We start from the raw sequence: 27,151 nt of genomic DNA, 5'->3' as shown, positions 1-27,151 counted from the left end.
AAACAACAAGACTGTCTTAGTTGATAATGTACATTATACAAATAATTTAGGGGCCATTTGATTTCTTTCTCAAAAATTTATTAACCACTGCCCAGAAGATATATTAAATTCCTTAAGCTTTCTGAGAAGTTATTCATGTGAGAATCCCCCATTCTATACATAATGTATTGTTCAGTGTCAGTTATAAAGTGCCAGGTTTCACTGCTAACAAAAGTCATTTTTAGCGTTAATGACATCGTGCTATAAATACAGCTGTAGTCAAAGTGAAATAATATGAGTTTATAACTGGGTTCATATACAATCATAAAAAAATTCAATATCAAATCTGCCCTATATTGATGAAAGGTGCTCACTATCAGCTTGGACCAGGAAATAGTTTTCAGATCCTGTAAAACTTTTTAAAGTTTCTTAAATGTTATTTATTAAAGTAAGCTAAAACTTTTTGATTTTCTAGATGCACATAAAGGAATAGAAAATAATCTGTCAATGAGGGGAATTTACTTAGGATGCAAAAGATAGCCTGCAGGTCTGCCATTCCTCTCTCTCCCAGAGGTATGCTCCAACCACCAGGAAAGCAACTTTTCTACAGTGTTTTTCCTAAACTAGAGGTGAATTATAATTGTAGGAGTCGTTAGATTTTGTATAAATTCACTGCAACAAAGACCTGAAGCTGGATACCCAACATCCCAGATAGATACAATAATCATTGGGCCAGATCTATATATTTTTTTCTCACACTTAGTGGTCAGGGCACTAAGCTACAATCAAGGAGAGAAAAGTTTAGGTCCCACATCTAAATAAGGCAGAAGAATGCTTGAATTTATTTTTCTTATCTATCAAGAGCTTCAGAATCACAAGGCTATTACTCATTATAACTCTTTCTCAGTCTGAACTTTACTTTCCAGTAAAAGTTATATTGAAGCAGGTATGTTCTTGCAAATGCCTTAATATATAGTGAATGAGCATTTTCCAATGAAAAAAATTGTTTCACTGAAGAATTCCCGGTCAGCTGCATTCCCAAGCACTATGCATCAATCTTTAAGGGCAGAGACATAGCATAAAATCTGAGACTGTAACTAAGTGGAATACAGGATTTCTAGTTAATAAAGAGGAAAAAAATACTTTTGGTTTTCAAACTGAATTGGGGTAAAAAACATTTTATTACTTTTCTTATAAACTGCTAATTGACAGATAATTAACAATGAAGTTTATTTTCTTAATAAAGGAATGTTCTCCTGACATATTAGCTTAGAGTTACTGATATGCTGTAAATTCAAATTGTGGCCTCCCAAGTAATAACTCATTTTATGGTAAAGCCCTCAATTCTTATAGCTTCTCTGTGACATAGCCAATTTAAAGGGCAAAATATCTGAACATGCAAAGGACCAGACAGCTCTGCAGTGAATATTGCATGAGAGTGTTAGTTGGAAAATCTTTCAATTAGAACCTCTAGAACCAAAATTAAATATTCTGTGAGTATGCTTGCTTATGAGCTTTTAAAGTGGATTTCCTACCACTTTCCACATTGAAAATATGTTCTTAATTGAATTAATACCAACTAATATGATGCTTAAAGTAACTATGTAACTCTCTCCATATTTTATTTAAATACCACTGAATTACTGCAATACTGAAACAAGGTGGGCGTTTAACAGGCAAATTTTCAGTGCACATTAAAAACAAAATATTACTCACTTGTTTTTTGGAAAGAATGGGCCTTGAAAAATAGGAGAGCTTTGGACATGTATAAAAACTTGAATCAAGATCAATCTTCTAAAATGGAGCATCATGGGATTTGTTGTCTATTTTAGTAATGTAATTTCAAATTACTTGGGACTTGCTTACATGAAAGATTTTTGCACTTATGCAAACAGTAAGGTGACTTATAACATCCCTATGGTATGGGCTGATTCCAGAACTTTAGACGTTATCTAAAATACAGAAAGGCTACCCCACCAAAATATGAAATGAAAAATGAATTAGATATTAACTTAGATATTAACTGCAGCCACCTTTTTTTCTGTATTTATGTAGCAACTAGCACAATAGAGTTCAACACATTTGTCACCACAAAATTGCATTTCAGAACAAAAATGATAAATGATAAAAACTTGAAGCTGATGCAAGTCACTACTAAGTAATTTTAGTTCATTTGTAAGTAAAGAAAAACATATTTTTAATTGTGTTGCAAATTTGACCAAAGGTATATAAATCAAGTGTGTTTAGACCAAGTGAAATATTTTAAAAATATAGAAATGTCACCTGAAAATAGCACAGTCAAAGCAAAGCTTCTGTGCTCCCAGAATTGTCTGCATTTTCATCAATTATACACATTTCTCTAATCAAATAATTATTATAGAAATTAGTCTCCCTGGAAATATCACCTGATTATATCTTTAAAGCATTGTAGCTACAGCTCAAATACTTCCACTAATAAAGTTTTGAAAAACATTGTTTTTTCCATTTTTCCCCCCAAATTTTGCCTAATATTAGAGCTATATCTGTGTCTTGTACTAAATCTGGGTAGATCTTATTCTTACCTCCCTCAGTAAGGAGCTACAGTATTTGGATTCTGTCACAAAGATTTGTCCACTCTTACAATCCCTCAGAGTTTGAACTCTGGAGTCTCTCATTTCTCAATTTCTACACAGCTGCCATTTAATGATCATGAAGGAGAAGGTGATTTCTGTGTTACTCTCACATATCTGACAATGTATGTCCAGGAGCAGTGAAGATTCATGCTTCACCTCAATATCTGTATCCTTTCCTGTGGTAGCTCTGTTCCCCCGGTCAATCTAATGTCACTACCTTGGCAAATTTCTCAGAGTATTTCCTTCCCCCTGCGGTCACTTTTGCCTTCTTTGGCTTTGCTGCAGGTGCAAGGGAGGCTACGAGTGTATGAATCTGAATGGATTACAGAACTGCATTAACATCCCTGAATCTGTAGCTTTTTTCTTCACTGCCCCACCTGCAGAGCCTAACTCTCCCACAGCATGTCTTTTGAGCAGCACAGGGAATAGACGGTACCTAATATCACGCTGTGGAGCCAATTTTAGCATTTATGGTGGAAAGCTACCAGATGTGAACTTCTTTCAGCCACAACAATGCCCCCAGCTCATGGAAATACGTATGATTTATAATCCCATGGTTATAATAGAAAGAGAAAAAATATCCTTCTTTACAGATAATCAGATAGAGGTATTTGAAAAATATACTTGTACTATATCTGTTTAAATAAATATTAAATTATTTTCAAATGCATGCCACATGATCCAGCATACAGCATTTCAAAGAAAAAAAAAATCAAGCAAAAATCCCAAGATTTCTATGAACAGCAAAACGACTTAAGTTGGTTCCTGTGCATTTGTGGCTTATAATGGTTTTTGAAAAGTTAGGTTCATCAACTGAAGCTTTTTTGATGCTTGGGGCACTTACATAACATTGCTCTCGTGTAGATTTTCTTGTGTCTAGTAAGTGGGAAGTTCACACTGCAACTTTTTTCTCAGAGTAAGGGAAGGAAAGTACACTAGTAAGGACAACAGAGCTTTTAAGGAGCAACTACTGTTCATCTCTAAGATGTGAACTACTACTTCTCTTTCAGGTTGTTTGAAATTAGTCAGTTAATTCAAAAGACAGAGGGACGGCAGAGTGAAAGGACAGATAAAGAAGTGTTTATCAAATACAGAGAATGCTTACATAATGCTTTATTTCCTTAGGAAGTCAGGATAAAAACACTTCAGTGATTAATATATAAACAGTGATCGCTCATATCCTGCAGACTTTGAGGAAATAACTGAAACCTGCAAGTAAATTTAACCGAGTCTGCAGCAGACAAAATTAGGTAAAAGATGAAGATGTAATTGCCTGAGTCAGTACACAAACACAAGCTGAAAGATAAATGGCAGTTCCATTTTCCTGTTGACTGTTGAAAGTAAATTAATTATCTGGGGTCATGGATTTGTTTCCAGAAATAGGAGTACAGATCTCAGAATTTGCAGGAGTTTGTAATATGTAGAAATGGAAAGTAATTTTTTAGATAGATTACCATGCAACCACAATACTTCTGGGCCAAATTTGCCCTTTTGAGGATCATTTCACAGAAGTGTGAAGTTTCTGCATACTGCTGCCCTAGACAAGGGTAACATTATTTATTGAATAGTCTCACCCTGCCTTTTTTTTTTTTTTTTTTTTTAGGCTCTGGCTTTGGATGGAGTTTCCCATTACATAAAGTTGATTGCCCAGAACAAATACGATCATGCTGTAACCCTTACATGGAACTCAGTCTCAAGACAATTTAGTTATTTAACTAATGTCTTCCAATAACCGTGATGTGTAGCGCAGCTGGAATGACAGTTATTTCCTGCACAGTGGGAATGAGGCTGTGGGTGATGCCCCTGCAGCAGAAGGGGCAGAATATGGGAGATGGTGAGGTCCACGGCTGCTGAGAGGGACAATCGAACTGCAAGAGAAGGATGACTGGAAAGAATGGGAAGGTTACAGCAGCAGAAAGATAGGAACGAGCAGGAAGTAAGGACATATTACAGTAAAGTAGTTGAAAGCCTGTGAGGAGACCAAGGGCCTGATGCCGACACTGGTATTCAGACAAAACTCTGTAAACTGCTAGGAATGTTGCCATCGACAGCAAATGCTCGCTGCAGTGCACCGTGGTGAATGGATTTCAGCCCGCCAGACGGGGCTGCTGCACTGCAGTGGCAGTGCCAAAGAAAAGCAAACCACTCACTTCCAGTATTTTAAGAGCTGCCCAGGCTGGTACTTGTACACAGGCTCTGTTGCACCATTACTTAGTGCTGCCTGGCTATCACTGTGTCTTAAAGCACTTTAGTGAATATTTTCCTCATATGGGAAAATCAAAGTGCACAAACCTACTAGCAGTAGCTAAGTCCTAGGATCATCAATCTACTAGGGATGGGCTAGGTAGGTCTTTCCTGATTTTTTCAAATTAAATCATTAGTAACCAGTCCTTCTTAAAAAAGAAAAAAAAAGAAAAAAGAAAGAAAAGAAAAGGACTACAGGTTTAAAAATACTGGATAAGAGTTAAAAATCAAAGTACAAAAGAAACTATGCAACAGTGAGAGTCCTGAATAGGTATAGAAAGCCCCTGAAAACATATAGCTTGCAAGATAAAGGGAATGGTTCTAAAGGTATAGTGAATGGGAAGACCAACCTATTGAGGAGGAATGAGAAGTTGGACAGGTGGAAGCTGCTGGACAGAAGGAGACTTGGCACACAAGCCTGCAAGCAGGAAGCAACAGAATAGATTATAGAAAAAAGACATCGGAGAGATCTGGAATGGGAAAGGACAGATGAGAGGGAGAAAATATAAAAGTCTGAGCTCCATCTAAGACATATACACCAGAACATAAATCCACTTTTTTAATCAGTTGGGTTTTTTTCCTGATAGTTGAAAACTAATGAAACCTATGCAAGCTATTTGCTTTAGGCAGATCACACAGCAACTGCAATATTCCTTTATGCCATCATTCTGCCACAAGTGATGATACATGATTTATGTGAAACATTTGCAGGACAAAGGCCATCAACTTTAATAATGTAAGAATTTATACCAACAGGAGGAAACAGCAACTCCTATGGCTTCTATTCTTTTCTCTATGCTAAGCAGTTCTACTGCTGTGTGAGATTTTTTTAAGCACTGTTGATTGCAATTCACAAGTTGAATTTCTTTTTAACTTGAATTCACAGCGAGTGTTTAGTTCTTTTTTTAAAGTGTATTTGCATCCCAATAAACACTGTCATTAATCCATGTTTGCCTGATGAGGATCTGTTCTAAATAGGTTGCTCTAATTAGGCTGTTCTAAAAGTCAGGTTCGCAATAGAGTTAATTCTTTACATTTATACACAACAGGAAGTTTTTCATTGTAAAAATATTGTTTCTTTTGTATGGCCTTCATGGCTAATCACTTCTTCAAATGTCAGTTTAAACTCAGTTTTGTCAGTCTGCCATGATACGCCATACTTATTCACACAGTTCCACTGAATTTGGTTGGCTACTGTGAATTAACACTAGCAGAAATGGACAATGTGACTGTTTCTCCAATTGTAAAAAAAATAAAAAAATAAAAAAAAAGAGAGAGAGACTCTAGGTAGATAAAGGAGTTCATATTTATTTTTCAACAGATATTGAACAAAGGTTCTATTCTATTTTCACTTATATTCTATATTATCCCTCCCATCCTCTGTTATAAAGCACTACAACACATGATTCCCAATACAAGAGACATGAAACTACTGGAGAAAGTCCCATGTAGGGCTACAAAGATGATTAGAGAGGACTGGAACATCTCTCTTATGAGGAAAGGCTGTGAGAGCTGGGCCTCTTTAGCCTGGAGAACAGAAGCCTGAGAGGGGATCGTCTCAATGCCTACAAATACCTTAAGGTGGGGGGGTGTCAAGGGGATGGGGCTGGACTCTTTCTAGTGGTGCCCAGTGGCAGGACAAGAGGCAACGGGCACCATCTGAACCACAGGAAGTTCCATCTGAATGTGAGGAAAATCTTTCCTGTGAGAGTGACGGAGCACTGGCACAGGTTGCCCAGAGAGGTTGTGGATTCTCCTTCTCTGGAGATATTCAAGGCCCGCCCGGATGTGATCCTGTCTAACATGCTCTAGGTGACCCTGCTTGAGCAGGGGAGTTGCACTAGATGATCTCTAGAGGTCCCTTCCAAACGCAACCACTCTGTGTGATTCTGTGATGATTTTTAAAGTAGCTTCCTAATTTTACAAGAGCTTCTTACGCATTCTACTAAAACATTAAATGCAAAGGTGGTCACTCCTACATTGGGGATAGCAGGGTCCAGCCCCACCACAATCTTGTCTTTGTCATTCTGTTGACATGTCTGAGTATCATTCCCCTTTCCACTAATGTGGGCAGTGCACATGCCAGTACTAAAGGGAATGACTGAGACCCAGCCCCAAGAAACTTTTTTCCTAGTTTGCTTGATTTGGGCACCACAGCACATAGGAAATATTTGAAAGAACCCTTCACACTAGCTCTCAGTGAGCCTTTTGCTGGCTATCCCCAAGCCTGCAAAGATGGGCATGTACCAAACTCAGGCAAGAAAAGGGGAGCATAGGAGACAGTAACAAGTCCCAGCATCCTGGCTGTCCTGTGATTTTGGTCATGAAGCAAATGGTGAGAATTTATTGTATAACTGTGCTTCAGTTGCGGTTCTAATGATGGAATTGTTTTGTATAATATTTTTGTACAATATTGTTCTCTTAAATATCTGTTGCACTATACACACATACTCATTTTGTCTTCTACAAAAAGAATGTTTTCTGTTTTTAAAAAGTATTAAAGTCACATTAAAAAAGTGATCCCATCAATTCAGATTTGCCTAGATTCACTAAGCTTTTTTGCTAATGAAAATAGAATAGGATTATTTTAGCTGTGCATTTGAATGGGCTAAGTTCTCTCACCATAGCAAAATCTTTCACTTTAGTAGAAGTGTAGGGATTCATTTCCCAAGAAGGGTCAGAGCCTTTGTCTTCCACATAACAAAATGGCCACAAGCAATTCCTCACATAAAACTTCAAAAACATTATTTGTCCACCAGTGTTAAAAATTGTACTTTAAATCAGAGCATTCTGTAAGAGAAATAGTATGCAGATTCTTTCAATTACGGCTCTCATTTGATACTTTAATTAGGTTTAATCACCATTTAAAAGCTGTTCAGTGGTATTTAAGAAATTAGTCAATACTTCTGTATTAGTAGTGCAGACTAAATGGCTAATGATGGAATGAATACAGAAAGTGACCACTTAAGTACAACACTTTCTCAAGAAGCTCATAGTTATTATTATACCTTTTTTTCATCCTGAGACAGGAATATAAAAGAATGCGTGGCTATGTACTGTTTTTGAGATACAACTAAAATGGAAATCTTCATAAAAGTCATACACAAAATTTATGCTTCTCTTTCCAAATTTCAATCATCTTCTGCTAATTACTCACAATATATGTACTTGAAACATAAGAATGCAATTTTCCCTTCATCTTGACACTCAGAAACACCCTGCACTGTTTTTTTTACTCAGACTTGGCTTAGCAATATACTTCCTTTCCTTGCTTGGAAGCATATGGTACAGGTGACAAAATTAAAAGATAATGAAGATGGCAGAAAACTTGTCTGTCCTAGTATAGCAATTGTTATGCTCCCAGTAGCTACACCTGACACCCCCTACTCCCTGAAAATTTCTCATCAAGAACCGTCACGTTACACCATAAGAACATCTGGACAAAAGCAGTCTGTTTTCTACGCATTGGTCCATGACTAGACTAGACTCTAATAGAACTGTGATGATTTGGGGGATTGAAATCGTGAAAAATTTCAGCTCAAAATATTTAAATTACAGTAAGAAGTGTTGTAATTGAATCTCAATCATTTCTACTTGCTAATTATTTTCTACATAAGAGCAATTCTAAAGCCCACACAAGTTTATGTTCTATCATATCTGTAGCTTTATTACTACCCATGTTACTGTGACAAGCTAAACAAAGCATTTTTTTTTCAGTTTGGCTCTCTCACGAGATGAAACACAAATTAGACCAATTCTTTTTTTCCATGGAGGTGCGATGCTGCTGGCTCAATGTACCATTCCTCAGGAACTTCAGAACAGCCTGCAGTGCCACTTACAAGTTTTGTCTGCAGAAAGAGATGGGCTAATACCCAGACTCCTGGGGAAAAGACAGTGCACGGACTTTAAGGTGCTCCAGGACCCGGCGCTGTAAGAAGGCCCCAGCTACACCGCAGGGGACAACCCTTCGGAGGCCCCGGCCTGCTCCGCGGGAGCCGCGCGGCGCGCCCCACCGACGGCGTCCCTGTCCCCGTTGCCGCCATTCCGCCCGCCCCCTCTCTCCGCCTCAGCGCCGGCAGAAGCGGGAGGGCGCGGCCGGCGCAGTGCATCACGGCACACGTAGTTTCCCTGGCTTCCCCGCGCACAGACTACATTTCCCGTGATGCCACCGGGGGAGCGCGAGCCGCGGCGTGCGTCAGCGGCGCGGGCAGCCAATTGCGGTGCGGCCGAGGCGAGCCCCGTCAGCCGCCAATGTTGTTTTCGCTGAGTCGAGCTGCTGGTGTTGTTGGCGGCGGCGCCATATTGGAAGGGACGAGCCCCCGTTAGCGAGAAGCCCCTTGGCGCTGGCCCGGCCGCCGCCATGCTGTATCTGGAGGACTATCTGGAGAGTGAGTTTGTGCGGGACAGCGATGCTGGGCGCCGGGGCATGGTGAGGGCAGGGGAGCCGCGGCGGGGGGAGCCGCGGCGACGAGGCGGTTCCCCCCCCCCCTCCCCCATGGCGGTGTCTGACTTCCTCCCTCCCTCCTCCCCGTGTCTCCCTCCCCCGCCCCTCCGTGTGCCCGCAGTGATCGAGCAGCTTCCCATGGATCTGCGCGACAGGTTCACCGAGATGCGCGAGATGGACCTGCAGGTGCAGAGTACGTGAGTCCCGCCCCCTCCTCCTCTGCCCGCCCCCGCGCCGCGCCCCCGCCTCGCGCTGCGCCTCCCGCCCGCCACGCACCGCGCCGCGCCGCACCGCCGGCGGGGGGCGGCCGCGGGCACCGGCTCCGTCGCGGTGCCGGCAGGGGAGAAAGGGGCGAAGCAGCGCCGCCGCAGGCGCTCCGGCTTGCCTGGGCGGCCCCGCTCCCCGCGCGGTGGCCCGCTGCCGGCTCGCCCCGCTCCCCTCCCCGCGTCCCGTCTCTCCGGCAGCGCCGCGGACCGGGCCGGGGGCCGCGCCGCGGGGCCGGTTGCGTCTCGTCGCCCCGTCCCGTCCCGTCCCGGGGGCAGGCAGCCAGCGTGGCGCCGGGCACCTGGCGGCGGCGTCTGCGGGAGGGCGATGGCGCGGCGCTGTGGGCGCGGGGCGCGGCTGCGGCTGCGGGAGGCGGCGCTGCGGAGCGGCGGCGCCGCGCGCGGGGAGCCGCCGGCACGCAGCGAGGGGCGGGAGGCGGCGCTGCGGAGCGGCGGCGCCGCGCGCGGGGAGCCGCCGGCACGCAGCGAGGGGCGGGGCGCGCGCGCCTGGCGCCGTGTCGGCGCGCGGGGCCGAGCCGCGGCCCCGCCGAGCCGCCCGGCCGCTCGCAGCGCGCCCCGGCCCGGCCGAGGGCCCGCAGCGAGGACTCCCTGCCGATGGGATCTGCTGGGAGCTTCGCTCCTGGGCTTGTGCTGCTCCCTCAGGCATTTCTGGTGGCACGTCCCAAACTCTTTAGATTTTTGATCCCTAAGAGCAGTGATGGTGGGTTGGAGAATGAGTTATATCCCGCTCTTTCAGCAGGTAGCCATATGCTGTTTCTGAAACCTTCCAGCCAGCTCCCCTCGTGATCACACACATGAAGTGTTTTCTTCTTACCCTCTTGTACCTTACCTGGCACTGACCAAGTATACAGTCCACTTTAGGTTTCTCTCTTAATCTTTTTATATTTCTTCTGTTTATATCCTGATCTCAAATGCTGCCTAATTCTGTTTGCAGGGTTCTTTGCCCTTTGATCTTAAGTGCGGTCTTCTCAGTGACTCCTTTCAGGACACAAAAGGATTGTTTTCCTCTAGTTAGGTGTTGCCATCATTTAACACATGATTAATGTGTTTGTGACCATAATGAAAAGGGCTTTGTTAATGAAATTAAAGGATGTGAGGAATCATCAATACAGAAGGTCTGGACTTAGGATAAGGAAAAAAGAGCAAGGATTAAAGTAACAAGTCAATCTAGTACAGTAGTATGAAATGCAGCACCATGCTTTTAATATCTTGCCATTTGGGAGCTCATCTCTTGAAAACAATAGTTTGACCTATAATTCTTTGAAGTGAGATCTCAGACTGGGTTTGAGTTACTTACTTTAGCAGTCCCAGCCGGTCTGTTTAATAGACTTCATTGATGCATGTTGATCAGGCTATAGGTTCTTCTGTATACTCTGGGGTAAGTGCTGTCCTGGCTTCAATGCTAAAGTCAAAGGACCTGAACAATGGCTCAGGAAATGAACAAAAGAAGATGACACTTGTGAAGTAAGTCTTGCTAGGAGCACCAGGAGAGGGAGGAAGCAGCTCATGAACTTAGGTAGTTCCAAATAGGATCACAACTTTGTCTTCTGTTGAGTGTGGAAACAGTGAAGCTGGTAGGTTCCTTAGCCTCAAATAAAAAAACTCCTCTCTTTTGGATGTTGGTTCTTCAGTAATTCTTGCATCAAATGACAGAACATCCCAAGACGTTACAAAATGCCAGGACTCTCATTTCTTCAATATCAGTTGCCAAACTGCCAGCTGAATATTCCATACAAACTAGATTATTCTGATGCTGTGAGATAAGTGACTTACTGTGTAGAATCACTGTCCCTGAAGTACTTGAAAACAGTACTTACTCAAGTGAAGCTGTTTCAGGAGTTCATAGGAGGTATAATGAAATAACTGAGCTGCTGCCAGAGTTGATGTTAACTTTATAGTTTGTCCTGTTTGGATGACATGGACTTCTAATGGGACAGGTGCTGCTTGTCACTGGAAGAAATATTAGCAAACCAGCTGTATCTACTGTACATCTTGATAAAACTGCTGTGGAAAAAGTGAAGAACATCCAAGTTGTGACTTCGACTCTCGATCTCCAACTGAGACAGTTTTCACATGAAGCATAAAATGTCTTTCTCTGTTTCAGTTCAAGTCATGGATTATCCTCCAAGCCTCTGTGGTAAAATACCAAGCTTTGGAAAGAAAAGTTCTCTCTTCTAATAGAATTCCTGGCATCTCACCTGCAAAAACTGTTCTAAGAAATCACCCTGTCAGAATGTAGTGTCACAGTTGATTTAAAAGGAGGGAAGGGGAAAAAAAAGGAAAAAAAAATGAAGGAACTTGCTTATGCCAGAGAGAACCTTTTGGGTAATTGAATAGTCTGTCCTGTGTTCCCCCTTAAGAGTCCTGACCTTTTAGGAGAGACCAAGTTTCTTTGAAAATTTTCCCATGTGCAACTTCACACAGAGTGAAAGGTGTCCTCAATAAAAAGTAAAGATTTTTTTTTCCATATCTGGGATTATTATCATCATCTAACTGTTGTTTTCACTCTTGGAATAGAAGACGGAGCATTTTATGCTTTGGGTTTATAGAGCAGATTATAGTCGTTTGGCTGAAGATCAAAGCTTTTAGAAGCCTTCACAAAATATGAGCTACTTGCACTATATTTTGGGAGAAGATTAAGAAGCCTGAACAGGAAGCAAGTGGAAAGCGTATGTTCTACAGATTCACCTAGCCTTAATCTGTTTTACACTAAAATTGTTTGACTATTCTGGGTATAAATAATGTGAGCCTGCGTCCGTTTGACTGTTTTGGTTTGGGATTAATTGCTCTCTCTCCAGTCAGTTATTAGCATCCTGTTGGTTCTGATGCTGGGCTTTTCCAGCCTAGGCAAAATCAATAAATATTCCTCTTGGCTCATTCAGTGTGTGATCTTCAGTTATTTACATGAATAACTAGTTCTGGTCCTGAAAATTCATGAAGTGAGAATACCTACGGGCTCTATTGGATTTGAAGAATTAGATCGTACTTGTATACTCATGAGTTTTTTGATCTACTTACTTAACTTTTTGAGATGATAGCCATCATGTGAGGCAGTTTTAATGCTGCATTCCAAAAAATATTTTGAGTGTTTCACACTGCAAGCTTGAAGGGGGTAGGAAGTTGATACATTGTCATGTTTCATTTGAAACTATTGCCTGGACAGTATCACTGAGAGTTCCATGAAAACAACTTTCAGTACTATCATCTATCCTGAGACTAGTAAGGCTGTCAAAGCTAGTTTGACTGAGGCAGCTGCTTGGTCTTGGAAATATGCAAGCTGTTGAATGGACAAAAGTCCAGCTGTTGAAATACTAACCTTTAGTGCCCTTTTTGATGGAGGGGAAGGGAAGGGAATCCTCGTTCCTGTCTTAATAAATAACCAAACTAATAACTTGTAGTTTAACACTTTTCTTTCTTATGATAAATAGTTTTAAAGAATTGGTGGCTTTATTTTTCCCCTTCTGATGTTTCTCAGGCTCATGTAAGATGAGAATCCTGTTCAAATAGCATCTTTTCAGTGGATTTACTCCTCAAGTCTACCTTGTGGGGGTGGGGGAAATAACCTTCTGAGTGCTTACTCTCACTCTTCCTAGCAAATTATGGAGAGGACCTTGACTTAAAGGTGGTGGCTTTACTCTTCTGTTGCTCTACCTTTTTGAAGCACTAATTCATTTCAATTATTTGGTTTTGTATTTGACTGTTTCTCTTAGGAGAGCATTTTGTTTCCTGCTCAGTTTGTAACTGGCTAGAAAGTTCCAAGGTCAGCAGTCTAGAGCCCTGGGTGAGGAGTTTGGGTCATGCTTTAAGTCACTACCACTGCTCTTAGGGACAAAAAACCTTTAGAACTTGGAGTCCTGCCTGTCCCATGCTGGAGAGCACAAGAACCTTGATGAGAATCCTACCAGAATGCAATTCTGCTTCTTGGAAGTTAAGGTAAATATTTCCCTCCTCTGTCCACTGTCACTTGTTTTGTTTTTTCCCTCGAATAGTTTGCATCTCAGTCCTGTCAACTTCATTTAAGAAAAAAAAAATCCACTTTACTATATCCTGTTTATGTACCTGAGATAACACACATCTTAAAATCTTTTCCTGTGCTACAGATGCAATGGATCAGCTTGAACAGAGGGTAAATGAATTTTTTATGAATGCAAAGAAAAACAAACCTGAATGGAGAGAAGAACAAATGACGTCTATCAAAAAAGTAAGGACCTCACAGGAGTGGGTCAAACTTTTCTTTTGCAAAAGAAAGTAACTTCTGGGAAAAAAAAATTATAGCCCCAGTTAAGGAAACTTAGAGTGTTCAGAACTGTGGCTTCCCTTCGGCTTTCAGAGACGCATAAAACTACCTAAGAGAAGAGAAACGGCTGAAAGGCTTCCTTGATCAAGCATTTATCTTTAATTTTACCCAATATGTACTAGTATTTTTTAAAAAAATAGGGATATGTAGTGGTGAGGATACCAGGTACTATGGTCTGAGCACAGCCTTTTAATTTTTGTTTCTGCTTGTATGACATGAAGCTGCATAAATGAATTGGCTTTCTTTCAGAGGATGTTTTCCAAGCTTATGTTCAGCATTCCATTTGAGTCTGCATATGTGCTTGTATATGGTATACTTAAGGTGTAAGTAGTGTTAGAGGGAGAGGAGTGGGAAGATGGATGTGTTTTGTTTTTTGTTTCATACTTCAGCACTTAGAGTTGGTAGTTGTATCATTAGCAATGTAAGCAAGTCATCTCTTTTCAAAAAGAATAATCCTTTCTAGCCTCCTGCACTTGCTACTTCTGCCCACTGTTCAGCCAAGGATTTTTTTGCTTAGTGAATACAAATGGGTTTACATACATACATACAAATATAAATATGTGTATATATAGTCAATGCTCTAACTTCAATAGAACAAAATTAAAAAAAAATCACTTGACTTCAGTGGGACCAAGATTTCACATAGTGTTCACTTAAGCAAGATACTTTCTAGTGGAAATTAGGAATGAAAAGACACTTAAACCTGTTTAAAATCAGAGTTAAAACATGCTTAAGCCTACTTTAAAGAAAATCCATGAATAAAAACTTCATTTTCAGTTAGAGCAGAGTTTAAATTGTGTTGTTTTAGTTAAACTGTTTTATAATACATTTATGTAAACTATGAGTCCATAAAATTATGTTCTATAATATAAAACAAATCCAAGACTTTGTTTCTTTTCTTGCAGCAAACTAGCTTGTGAAATCTGACTGTAACTGTCAACATCTTGTGAGTTGGCTTTTTCTAAGGCATGATTTTAGCTGATTGTTGTTTACAATACAGCTTTACAGTCTTTGAAAACTGACTCAGATCTCTCCTTTTAGCTTACATTTCACACAGGGTTACAATAGCTAACTGGAGTAATTTCTGTAATTTTTATTTTATATTCATAATTTAAAAACAAATCTCTTTATAACAGGATTATTATAAGGCTTTGGAAGATGCAGATGAAAAAGTACAACTGGCTAACCAAATATATGACTTGGTAAGTAGACAAAAATGGATTACCTAAATTTGCACCCTAAGGACTTCTAAACATTTCGATAAGTATTTCAGCTGTATTACTGTACTTGTATGTCAGCTACATACAGTTGCCATGAAAGAGACATTTAACTCACTGTGAAACTTTGTTGCTTTGAGTAATAATTGTTACTTAAATACAAAAAAAAACCCCCTACAGTTTATTCTTGTTTTCTTTGCTTCAATTTTAAGTGTATCTACTTTACATTTTCTCAGAGTACAGAACTTTCAAGTTAGACTGCAGTAAAATAGATTAGAAAAAAATAAATATTCCTTGTCTATCCTTTTTTGACTTCAGACTGCTAATGGATGTAAGAACTTAAGCTCTCTCATTTGCTTAACTGGTAACTGCAAAAACCTGTTCAATTTGTGTAGTTCAGTGTATGGATAAGTATAGTATTCTGTTGTATGACTACAGATGACCAAAATGTTTTAAATATTTTAAGTACCATGTTTATTGCCAAGATGCTTAGTGTTTTTTTTTTCTTTTTTTTTTTTTTTTTTAATTTTCAGTATCCAAGAATGTGCCATACTTCTCTCAAAAGCAAGAAGTCTTTAAATTTTCAGTTTAGAGACCCATCTACTCCATACTTAAGGCTTTTGTTTTATATAGTGGCATACAAATATTGTAATTCAACAAAATACTCAATTTCTACATGCAGCAGCCCAGCCATTTCCAAGGTGCATGTTCTTTCTCTTCTCTTTTCTATACCCATACACACCACACCTCCAAACCCTCTCCTTTTTTTTTCAAAAGAAGCTCTTAACCCGGTATCTTGGAATGTTACCTACAGTAAGAGGAGAGCTTCTAGCTGCTGAGCCAATAGGCAGTCTTAGTGTATGTTGTGATTGGGCAAATGAAGAGCAATAGCCCTATTTTGATGTTATTTCTGGTGTTGCTGCTGAGTTACGGAAATGTAGGTAGCCAAGAAGTTAGGCTTCTGGGTGTGTCATGCTCAGTGCTGTATGCCAGACAATTTCTGAAAGTATTCAGCAGGAAAATATTCAGCAGGCTCAAAATAAAAACATGTAACTATTATTGTTCCAGCACTGAATGTTATTTATTGTTGGTTTGTCTCAAAAACAGGTAGACCGCCATTTGAGAAAATTAGACCAGGAACTTGCCAAATTTAAAATGGAACTTGAAGCAGATAATGCTGGAATAACAGAAATACTAGAGAGACGTAAGTGTGCATATTTTTCTTAAAGAACATTGACAAGTTCTTTTTGTCAGTTTGAGAAATGAAAATATCATAAATTTGTTAGTGGCCAATAATATTTCCGCTTGTTTCAAAACTGTTTGACCTAAATACTTTTTATCAGTAAATGATCTCAAGTTTTAGTTCCACCCTCAGTGTTAATTGATCAAGTCAAAATACAACTGGATATTTAGAATAACGTTTTTTGCAAAACAGTTGCAATTGTGAATTACTGCAAAAAGGTACAAAATTCTTTAACACATGTATGTACTTAGAAAAGTACTGCCGTGCAAACTTTCCGTTTATCTAGTTGAAAACATACTGTTCCATAGATGAACTGATTACCACCAAATTGAGGAGAGGGGATATTTTAGTTATAGTTGTGGAATATTAAGTAAAATTAGGCAACCCCTCTGCTTTTGTGTTTTGGTGATAAAGGAAGAGGTAGACAGGGTAGAGAGGAAGAAGCATTTTGGAGAGGAAACCTGCATGCTTAACAAATGTTGCAGTGCTAGTATTAAGAATGCAAACAAAAACATAATAGTATGCATTTCTGAGGATTTTAAGATGTAGTGTAATAGCTTTGTGGCTAGCTTGGTATAGGAGAATCCAACCTTTCTATATGCATCAGCATTTAGATGTCAAGTTCAAGTGTGGTTTTAATAAAATTCAAAGTTAATTTAGTTATTGTGACTGTGAAGCTAAGAGTCATTGACTGTTCTTCTAACCCAAGGCTTGTGATATAGTAACCAAAGTTACACAAGGAGATTAGGAATACCCTTTTTTTTTTTTAAACCTTGTATGACTTTATGACAAAAGATCTTTTTTTAGATATTTTATTTGTATTCAGCCTTTTAAAATAACAGACACAAAAAGAAAACTGCAAAATAAGTGTTTTTAATGAAGTGGCAACTACATAAAAGAGCAACTAATTTATTTTATTTGAAATCCAAGTTGCAGTTTTAAGTTGTGATACCACTTTTTGGTTGAGTCATGTGATTGCTGAAGTAAGTAAAGAGAATTTTGAGAACTTAAAAGATAAATGTACCAGATTGCATATTAAAATTCTTAAAGTATTCAGTTTTCATTAAATAAAATGAAAAGTAGAAACCTCTTTGCATTTTTAGCAATCAGAGTAAATACATATTATGATGTTCCGCCAGAGGGCAGCCTTTTGACTAGTTCATAACGTGATTAATGTTTGCTCAACCAGACTATCTTCTTGTGCTTAGGACCTCTTCTAAAATAATTGTGATAACCTTCAGTCTAAAACAGGATTGCTGAAGCCTCATGTTCTCCTATCTGTTAGCATTTGGTTTGCTCCCCTACTGCTGCAGAAAATAAGAATGCTGATTTAAAGCTCATAGTATTGAATGTTAGATCATCTTTTACAGACATTTCTACTCGTTCGATGTTTTAGCCCAATGTGACAAGATGAGAGTTTGCCTTGTGAATACAGTTTATTCAGAAGCTACTGTATTTTAGCACACTTCTCTTCATGAAGATAATTATGATCGTCAATTTACATCAGTGCAGATCATTAGTACTTTTGGTGCAGCAGTCTACAACTATCACTGGCCTACGTGCAACTCGTTGGAATAGGTGACACGATGAGGGCAATGTTGTTGCATCTTATTTTCATTGGCCTTAGGTTTAACTTTCTGATTTCGATAATTATATGGTAGAAGTCATCAATTTTTAGTTTAAAGCTGTTTTATTCACTGTCTCCTTGTTATGCTATGGGAATGGTTTCAACTATGGAAAAAATCATTCTGATTAAAATAAATGTAATTGCATAGTGTTTTGGTTAATACTATAAAGATTCACTTAGTATGTAAAAATCAAAATCATTTCAATAATGACTTTCAAATTTTTCTCTCGTTTTTAATTCTATGTTAGGGTCTCTGGAGCTGGATACACCATCGCAGCCTGTGAATAACCATCATGCCCATTCGCACACTCCAGTAGAGAGTAAGTTCTTGCAACTTAAACAAGTTCACTGTTTAAGTATTCTTATTTGTTGTCAATTAGTATTAGAAAAAAAAATCCAAAACTATATGTATATTTTTTCCCTACGAACTCTGGAAAAAAAAGTGGTCATAATGCGATGATAATAACATCTATTCAGAGGAATTGCAAGAATAAAATAACAAAGTTTTAGTGGAGGGATTTAGTTTACAATGTTGTTTCATTATCTCTAGTTACAGTTTTACTTTAAGGCTGAAAAGCTTTTGCGTTGAAGTTCACTACACTTCTTTTATTTAGAAAGGAAACACAATCCATCTTCTCACCATAGTACCACAGATCATGTTCCTGAGAAGAAGTTTAAATCTGAAGCTCTTCTGTCTACTCTCACTTCAGATGCTTCTAAGGAGAATACACCAGGTAATCTTAATTGTCACTGTATTTTACTACTTTTTAATAGGAAGAAACAAAATCCAATTATTAGTGAATTGTACTGTTTTTCGAGATCAGAGGTTAATATGCTTTAATGTTTTTTCAGTCATTTGAAACATGAGAAATTGCAGGCATTGTTGCCCATCTGTGTTGTCCATGAAGCACATCAGGTTTGTCATTTGACAGCTGTGTTAGCTGTTTCTTTTCCTTCACATTGCTTGGAAAAGAATAGCAGTACAGTTTCATTCAACCAGTGGTAGAAATACTAGATTCAATGCATTCTTATTTTCGGAAAAGAAAGCAGTGCAACTACTTGCAAAGTAGAGAAGAAGATTGCAAAAGGCCCGAGGTTTTAGATGTACATTCATTACTTTACTACTCCGGAACAGAAATGAGTTTCTCAGATACTGTACTGGGTGAACCAGAATGAAAGCAACACGACTGGAGATTTTCAAAGAATATTTTTGCTTCAGTGAAGTGGAAGTTGAGGCAAGGTCTTTAGGGTCAGCGGTTTCAGCTCATGGCGCTGAGGAGCCATTTCGCGTTCGCTGTGTTTTTTGTTTTCTTAGGGGGGTGTGTTCACTCTCTTTTAATTATTTTTAAAGGGTGTTCATGACCTATTTATTATTCAGCTATAGTAAAATAAAATCCATTGGAGTGTTGTGCATTTTTAAATAGGTGAGAAGTACTTTTGAGTAGTAAACTTAAAAAAAAAAAATCTTTGCTACTCATTTTCAGGTGAGGGTGTTTCATAGTTTCTTTTGTGGAAAATAAAAGCATTGTATTTTGTACATAACATTTTTTCAAAATACTATACAGAAAGAATTTATCTCTTTTTGCTTTAGATTTGGCAGATCTGGTACATCTGAGTCGCAGTTGTCTATAACCAAATTATTTAGTTACTGTGACTTTTTTTTTTTTCTTCCCTTTATGGACTAATCTCCTGAACTATAATGCAAATTGAACATTTCAGTGTCTGGCTACAGTAGATTTTGGAATTTAGTGCTGTTTACCACTTCTGTATAGTCTCCTTCATACTCTTTTTTCCTTTTCTCCCCCCCCCCCTTTTTTTTTTTTTTTTTTTTTTTTTTTTTTTTTTTTTTTTTTTTTTTAACTTTTTTCTCTTAAGGAGCTTTCCATGGATGGCAAATGAAATGGATTTGCATTTGTTGAGCAGCTATCAATCTGTTGATTGCTATGGAAACTTATGTGCTTTTTTTTTAATTGTTGTGATCTATAGTTTTTTACAATTAAGATGTGTTACAAGTTTTATTTTAGAAACAGTATTGTTTTACAGTCAAACTTTTATTTTCTCCTTGATGGTAATGACAGTGAGTATTGTTTTAACTGAGATTTGGTTTATACAGATGTAGCAGCTGGACTGAGCAGGGACTCTTTGCACGTGAAGTTAGGTGGGGAATTTTTTTTTCCTTTTAAAGCCAATGTTGGCTGTGTTAAATAACTTTTTCTTACATTTTTCAAAATGATCATACTATTCTGATGCATAACCAGACTACCTAATCTTTCACTGGTCATATATAACTCTTAAAATGCAAAGGTATTTAGTTTCATTTTGAATTTCATAAATGTATTCTGTTCATCAAGGGTGTCGAAACAGTAATTCATCATCCTCTTCAAACAATGCATACAATACAAACTCTTCTCAACCATTGGCATCATATAACCTGGGCTCATTATCTTCAGGATCTGGGGCCGGTGCTATTACCATGGCAGCAGCTCAAGCAGTGCAAGCCACAGCACAGGTAATGTCAAAACATTCTTGAAGGTCTGCCATCCGTTATTGATTGAGGAGAAAGATTAGTGATTTTTTTTTTGATCGACATTTGCACGATCACTTTCAGCTAATAAAATTCAGTTTTCATATTACCGCTGTTCTTTGTGTAGTACAATTTCATCTTGTAAAACTTGCAAAAAGGGACAACTTGTTATATAGCTTTTCCTATGACATATTCTTACCTGCTTTTACTACTTACTATACGTTGTTTTGTTCATCGGGGTTATTAGTGAACCTCTGCAAATAATAGTTTGCAGCCTCGTGTGTCCTATGTAAGAACTCTGCTGTGTGATCTTACACAGTATCAGTATTCCTTTTAGATGAAGGAAGGAAGAAGAACATCCAGTCTAAAAGCCAGCTATGAAGCATTTAAGAACAATGATTTTCAGATTGGAAGAGAATTCTCCCTCTCCAGAGATTCAACTGGATATTCATCATCAGCTCTGGCATCTACGTTAACACAGACACTAAGTTCATCAACCACAGATTCACGAAGTGGCAGAAAAAGCAAGTAGGTTTTCATTTTTGTTGACTGCAGTCATACTTAAATGCAACTAGGCTTTCTTTTAAAATGCATGGCCTGTATTAGAAATACCTTGTGTTTAATATTCCTGGGCCCGTATAGCCCATAAAACACAAGGTAGTTATTGTCTGCTGGCTTTTTTTGTTCAGGGCTTTCTTGTTTTGTTCTCTCACTTTTCTTTTTATTTAAAAAAACCCATTTCAGGATTTTAAATAGTCTTCATTTACTTTTTGTTCTGTTACGTAGTCTGGTTTCTTTTTTCATTCTTCTAGAGTGAAGATTTGGCCTAAAATCAAATATTAGAAATTACTGTGCAAAGCTTTGTAGCTGGTTTTGAAATAGATCTGTGACTCTGCTTCATGCCACTTTGGAAATAATCATGACATTTTTGAAGGCTGAACATCTATGACAAGAAACAGAATGAATTCTATGTCTGATTAATTTAAAAGTATTTGAAGATTCTAGTGAACCAGTACTAGAAAGAACTCATCTCATCTCAACTCATGCACACTGAGTTGCCTGTTTTCTTTTTCATACAGACTTGCCTGCATTCACAGTTCATTTAATAATTACATCAGAAATATTTTTCATCTTCAGCTGTCTTGAGTGTCAGATCTAACCTATAAGCAAAATCATAGTATTTTTGTACTGGCTCAGTGTAATAGACTGATGGTGCTTGAGTGGGAATTAATATAGAATCAGTCATCTTCAAACACAGCTATCCATTGTACATGACATATAACATTTATATGCAAATTCTGTTTATTTTATTGGTAATAATTTGGATGGAGACTTGACACCAGGGCTATCGATGAAAAATGTTGTGAAGAAAAGCATTCATTAAAACCATTTGGCAGCTTAAATTCCATTGATTATAATAATCTGTCTTATAGGCATGGATTGATGCCTATACTGATGCCTGAACAGCATTCAGTATATCTATCTCGGTTCTTGAAATCTGCTATGGAATGACACTTAGAGATTTACATTCTGTAATGTTTCAGAGTCTGTGAAGTATTTGCTTTGTGATCCTTTCACTTGGTAGTATACATATTTATAGTATGTTATTTTTTTTTCTTTCTTCAGAAACAACAACAAATCCTCAAGTCAGCAGTCCTCATCATCTTCCTCGTCTTCCTCTCTATCATCATGTTCTTCTTCATCTGCATTAGCACAAGAACTGTCTCAGCAAACAGCAGTAATACCAGAGTCTGATTCTAATAGCCAGGTAGACTGGACCTATGATCCAAATGAGCCACGTTACTGCATTTGTAATCAGGTAAGAGAGACTTCCAACCTGAAGTATAATCAGAATTGCTGTTTCATTGTAGATTTTTTTTTTGTCTGATTGCTAATTTAAAAATAGATCAGAATTTCACTATTGAAGATAGAATGTTTTTAGTGTTTACCTACTGGTGATATGTGTTGTGAACTCATCTGTTAAAGTTAAAAACAAGTAAGTTTTTCTGTGATGTAATATAACTGGAGCGTTCTAAATCTTTTACTCAAGACTTGAAGATTTCAAGATGGAATTTTAAGTAAATTCACTACGAATCTGTTCAAAGTTGGTAAGGAAGATATTTGCCAGGTCTCTCCTACTTTCCGTCTTGTTATGAATAATGGAGAAACTACTAGTTTAGTAAAAGCCACCGAGAAAATTCAAAGGATGAAAGAGGACATGAAAATTTATTTATTTATTTATTTTTGAAATGTCTGTTCTTATTTAAAATACTTCTAAATGTGCTAGGGTGGGGTGGTTTTTTCAGATTTTTATATATTTTTATACATATAATTATATATATATTTGTATAATTTGTAAAAATATAAATTATAAAAATTCTTTTGAAAGCATTTGGTATCTTCAAATAGTAAAAGTGTTTGAAATAGTCATGCTTGCAAGGGAGATCCCAAACAGCAGTATCATTGTGAAATCTAGACTGTTGATAAGCTGAGTAATATTGTTTAGACCAATTAAGTGCTTAGTTCAGGTTTTGAATGTTGACCTTGCTTATACACCCTGAAATATACATAAATATATGTATGTTTTTTCTTTTTTTTTGCGCGAAAAACAGACTTGGAAATCAGTTTAGTATGAACATAACAGTCCTCAGATTGTATATGAGATAGAAAATAAAAAGATTATTGCTACTGTTAATGAAAAACTTCTCAATGGAAAAACTCAAATAGTAGGCCTTTGAAAATGTCAGTTGCATATAATTATTAATAACTGTTTTTTATTCTTTTAATTAGGTGTCCTATGGTGAAATGGTAGGCTGTGATAATCAAGATGTAAGTAACAAAGTCCTAAAGATTCATGAGAGAGGCTTGTGCATATAAATATTGCTTACAGAAGTTAACTTGCTTTAGAGTAAGTTTTAGAGTAGAGATTTCTCTTTTTTTTTTTTTTTAATTTGTTTTCAGTTTTACTCTCATGTACAGAATGATGAAGCTTTCTGGTTAAAAAAACAAGTAATTTTTCCATACTGCCCCATAGCCCACCTTAGACTTCTTGGTAGTGATCTTTTTTTTTTTTTTTTTTTTTTTTAAAAAAAAGTCCTTTAAACATGTAGGATGGGTGGGAAAAAATGATAGAAGAAAAGGTGGAAATATTTTTAATATTATTAATTCCAGATGCTTAAGTGTTCCATTTATCCTCCTAACTTAAGCAGAAAATGATTCGGCTATTATATGTAATGAAAATATTTCTACGCTCGGAACATTGTTTTTAAGAATTTCTAAGCTTATTTAGATCTTCTGTTTTTAACAAAACCACTGTGTTTTTATGCTTACTATTTTTTTTGTGGTTGAAAGAATATTTTTACCAAAAACCAAAAGCATATGCAAAAAATGGAAGTTAAATTTTAAACCTTTACGTTAAACAAACTTGAATATTTTTTCAATTATTCACTGTCTTAAATGTTGTAACACTATATAGTAACATTTTTTTTCCCTCTGTGAGCAGCTTCAAAATCAAAAAGGCTTTTTCCAATACTGAAGCTTTCTTTAACTACTGGAAATGTACCACTTACTATTCTGATATTTATGGATTTCACTCTTGCTACTTCAGATTTTTCATTCTTGTTTCATCTTTCGTGACTTGTATTGAGACTGAAGGAATCATGCAGAAAGTCAGTTAGTGGAAGAATGAAGAAGAAAAAGCTAGAGGTTTGCAGTAGATATTAGAAATGGTAATAGAGCCAGGTGCATAGACAATTTCATGAAAATCTTAAAAGTAGAGCTTAATTGTTTGTGCTAAAAGTACAATGGGAATGTGTAATGAGTTGAACCATTCTTTAGGAAACTTCTCCCCATCTGTCTCCACAGTTCAAACTATTTTAGACTTTATCCATTTTCAGGAAGATTTGACATATTTTAAATACCTTTTATTTCTGGGTACTTTTTGCTGTGTCACTACTAGTACCAGTTGTCCCATTCAAATAAAACAGTTTTAAAATAGTTAAGTTGAATGATTTAATAATTGACATATGTTTTTGTTTGCACAGAAGTGAGTAATTACATCTGTGTCAGTTAGTGTTGTCAAAATAGATATTTCCTAAGCATAATATACTTAATTTGCTCTGTTATGTTGGTCCATGTGTGACTTCTAGTATTACATTTTTTGAGCGTAAATTAGAGACTGACGTACTCTTCTCATTTTGTCCTGTGATTTTGTGTGAAAGGCAGGATCTGTGCTTCTTATTGGTGCTTCATTTTTATCAAATGCTTCTTGTGACCGGTGTTTCTTTTTTTTTTTTTTTTTTAAAAAAAAAAAAAAAACTCTCTTTAACTCTGTTTTTATAGTGCCCTATTGAGTGGTTCCATTATGGCTGTGTTGGACTGACAGAAGCACCGAAAGGGAAATGGTACTGTCCACAGTGTACGGCTGCAATGAAGAGAAGAGGCAGTAGGCATAAATAAGCTTCTTCATTTGGAAAACAAATGACATACTAAAGATTTTATAGAGGACTCGGTGAGGACTGGGAAGGGAAACCACCACACTTCTTGCCACCACTTAAAGAAGGCTTAACATAGCAGTCGTAAGATCTTGGAACTCATTGATTTTTGCTAGTTGTGTTTTAATATTGTAAGCAAATTATTTATGCACATTAATGTGCTACAGATATTATTCCAGTAAGCCTTGGATTGTTCCAGTGGCCAACATATGCAGACATTTGTATTCAAACCATTTTCTCTAAGCAATGGGCATTCTACAATAATTCAGTCTTCAAAGAATTCTGATAAGTGAAGATTTTAAATGTATGTTTTATATTCAACAGATACATTCTGCTGCATGTACTGTATTCAAGAGCTGTTATGTAACATTATGTATATAAATGGTGCAAAAAGTCAGTGCTTCTAAAAAGAATATAAGACAGTGGTTTTTAAAATGCCTTTATAGCTTTGGTTCTTTATGAAACTTCATTCAGCAGGCTGAAGAAAATGGTTCTTGTATACAGCGGGCTGTTGTCCTCTAGGGTACTTGAATATGTAAAAACAAAAAAAATGCAGTAGAATAAAACAAACTCGTGCCATTAGTCTTTATATGTTTCTGCCCCAGAGAAGGTGCAGGTCATAAGAGGAAGAAAAAAAAAAAAAGGTGTTAAAGTGATGATAAATTTTTATACCAAATGTGTTTATTTTTTTGTGCAAGTAATCCTTTAAATTTGAATTGTATTAGGTGTTAAAATAAAACAAAACAATCTCAACTCCTGTTATTGATGTTTTCTGTATGTTTGTCAAAAAAGAAAAGCTTTGTCCCTGAAGCTGTTTTGGAAGAATATAGCTGGGTTTGCATAAAAGATTCTTGCCTGTGACCTGTGTGTTCATAGATCCTTTGATCTTTTTATAGGAGAACATTTTTCTGATGGGTGAATAACAAATGCATAGATAGGAAAATGCTGAAACATCATTTGCTTTAAGGTCTTTGACTCCAGACAGTCAATAATACCTATTGAAATGGGCACAAAATTTCTGTTTTCTGTGTGGTTAAAAAACCCTAACCCACGTCCAGTGATAGGAAGGAGATCCTGCCCGTGGCTTTTAGAATGGCTGGCATGGATAGGAATAGGAAAGTGAGATGAAAACTATGGAAAACTTGTCTTGAAGCTGATTTATTCCTTCATTTCTCTTTTCCCTTGGTTAAAAAAAAAAAAAAAAACAAAAAACAAAAAACAGCCAAAAGAAAAGAACCTCCCAAAAGCACATGGTTCAGGAAAGAAGAAAGGGAGAAATAGTTCATCATGTGATGAAATTTCTAGCATTAACAGGGAGAATCACATAGGAGCCTTCTTAAGAGGCTTTCTAAAAACATTTGGATCCATGAGGCCTGATAGCTGTGAACTGTACGTGTCGTTGAACGAAATCAGAAAACTGATTTAGACTGCAGCCTGTTCAGCTTAGTCTTTGATAATGAATGTAATGGAGGGGAGAAAATCTTTAGAACTTGTTTATTTTGGACAGTTTGTAGATTTCAGACAATTTCCTCTTTATTTTTTTTTTTTTTTGGTTTTGTTTTGTTTTGTTTACAGCTCTTTCATACAGTGGCATTGAACATTATAGCTCCCCTTTTCTCCTTCCTCTTTCCTTCCTCTGCAAGAAGGAAAAAAAATCATTTTGAATAAAGATTTTACTTACAACTCCCTTCACTTGCTTGGCATTCTCTTTGGTCTGTCAAGCTTGAGTTTAAAGACCAGGAGTTTTATGATAGCTTTTTTTGAAATGTTGCCAAACCTATGCAAAGGAAAAGAGAGACAGAGATAGTGGTTTAGTGCCTGGCTATAAAAATGGTGTCGGGGAAATAAAAAGAATTAGGTATATTAGTAATAGGAGCATGTACAGAAAACTCGGGCTTTATCTACATGAAAATGAAACCAGAGTGCTGTCACCTACAACATTTTTTTTTTTTTAATGGACATTTTTAATCTGGAAATGGGAGAAAAGTAGATATGTAAGAAGGAAAATGTGATTATGGATGATAATCCTCCTCAGTAAAAAAAAAAGTAGAAGTTAGAAAAATAAAGTGCAACATAAATAAGATTCCATTAAAGCTGTTTATGTGTTTCTATGGGAATGATGGCATCTAAAAAAACCACTGAGGACTAGAGTATTCGGTTTTAAGTTGGGTTATTGAGAAAATAAAG

At 37.5% G+C, this 27,151-nt stretch overlaps 1 protein-coding gene across 5 annotated transcripts; it reads left to right on the top strand.

Moving 5' to 3' along the window:
* Positions 1–9,022: 9,022 nt before the first annotated feature.
* On the top strand, positions 9,023–25,810 carry ING3 (inhibitor of growth family member 3). 5 transcript variants are annotated; one of them, XM_062583339.1, is made up of 13 exons: positions 9,180–9,264; positions 9,401–9,472; positions 13,390–13,496; positions 13,664–13,764; positions 14,997–15,062; positions 16,185–16,281; positions 18,196–18,267; positions 18,562–18,681; positions 20,299–20,456; positions 20,809–20,999; positions 22,098–22,290; positions 23,262–23,300; positions 24,813–25,810. In XM_062583339.1, the coding sequence occupies exons 4-13, from the start codon at positions 13,669–13,671 to the stop codon at positions 24,927–24,929; spliced, it is 1,149 nt and encodes a 382-aa protein (XP_062439323.1). In that variant the 5' UTR covers positions 9,180–9,264; positions 9,401–9,472; positions 13,390–13,496; positions 13,664–13,668; the 3' UTR covers positions 24,930–25,810. The 5 variants fall into 5 exon arrangements, with proteins under 5 accessions (XP_062439333.1, XP_062439314.1, XP_062439297.1 ...); XM_062583330.1 differs by lacking the exon at positions 13,390–13,496 and having other exon boundaries at positions 9,050–9,223; positions 20,398–20,456; XM_062583313.1 differs by lacking the exon at positions 13,390–13,496 and having other exon boundaries at positions 9,053–9,223.
* The last annotated feature ends 1,341 nt before the right edge of the window (positions 25,811–27,151 follow it).

This window comes from Rhea pennata, chromosome 1 (genome assembly GCF_028389875.1).
Source record: "Rhea pennata isolate bPtePen1 chromosome 1, bPtePen1.pri, whole genome shotgun sequence".
In the NCBI taxonomy this organism is placed as follows: Eukaryota; Metazoa; Chordata; class Aves; order Rheiformes; family Rheidae; genus Rhea; species Rhea pennata.
Note: the sequence above shows the minus strand (reverse complement) of the source record. Positions and strands in the feature narration are given on the sequence as shown.

What these genes read in the sequence shown, in the direction of transcription:
- ING3 (XM_062583313.1), top strand. Translation starts at nt 9,196, where the DNA reads ATGCTGTATCTGGAGGACTATCTGGAGA. An exon ending in CTAACCAAATATATGACTTG is followed by an intron (nt 15,063 to 16,184) that starts GTAAGTAGACAA and finishes TCTCAAAAACAG; the next exon opens with GTAGACCGCCATTTGAGAAA. An exon ending in CGAAGTGGCAGAAAAAGCAA is followed by an intron (nt 21,000 to 22,097) that starts GTAGGTTTTCAT and finishes TTCTTTCTTCAG; the next exon opens with AAACAACAACAAATCCTCAA.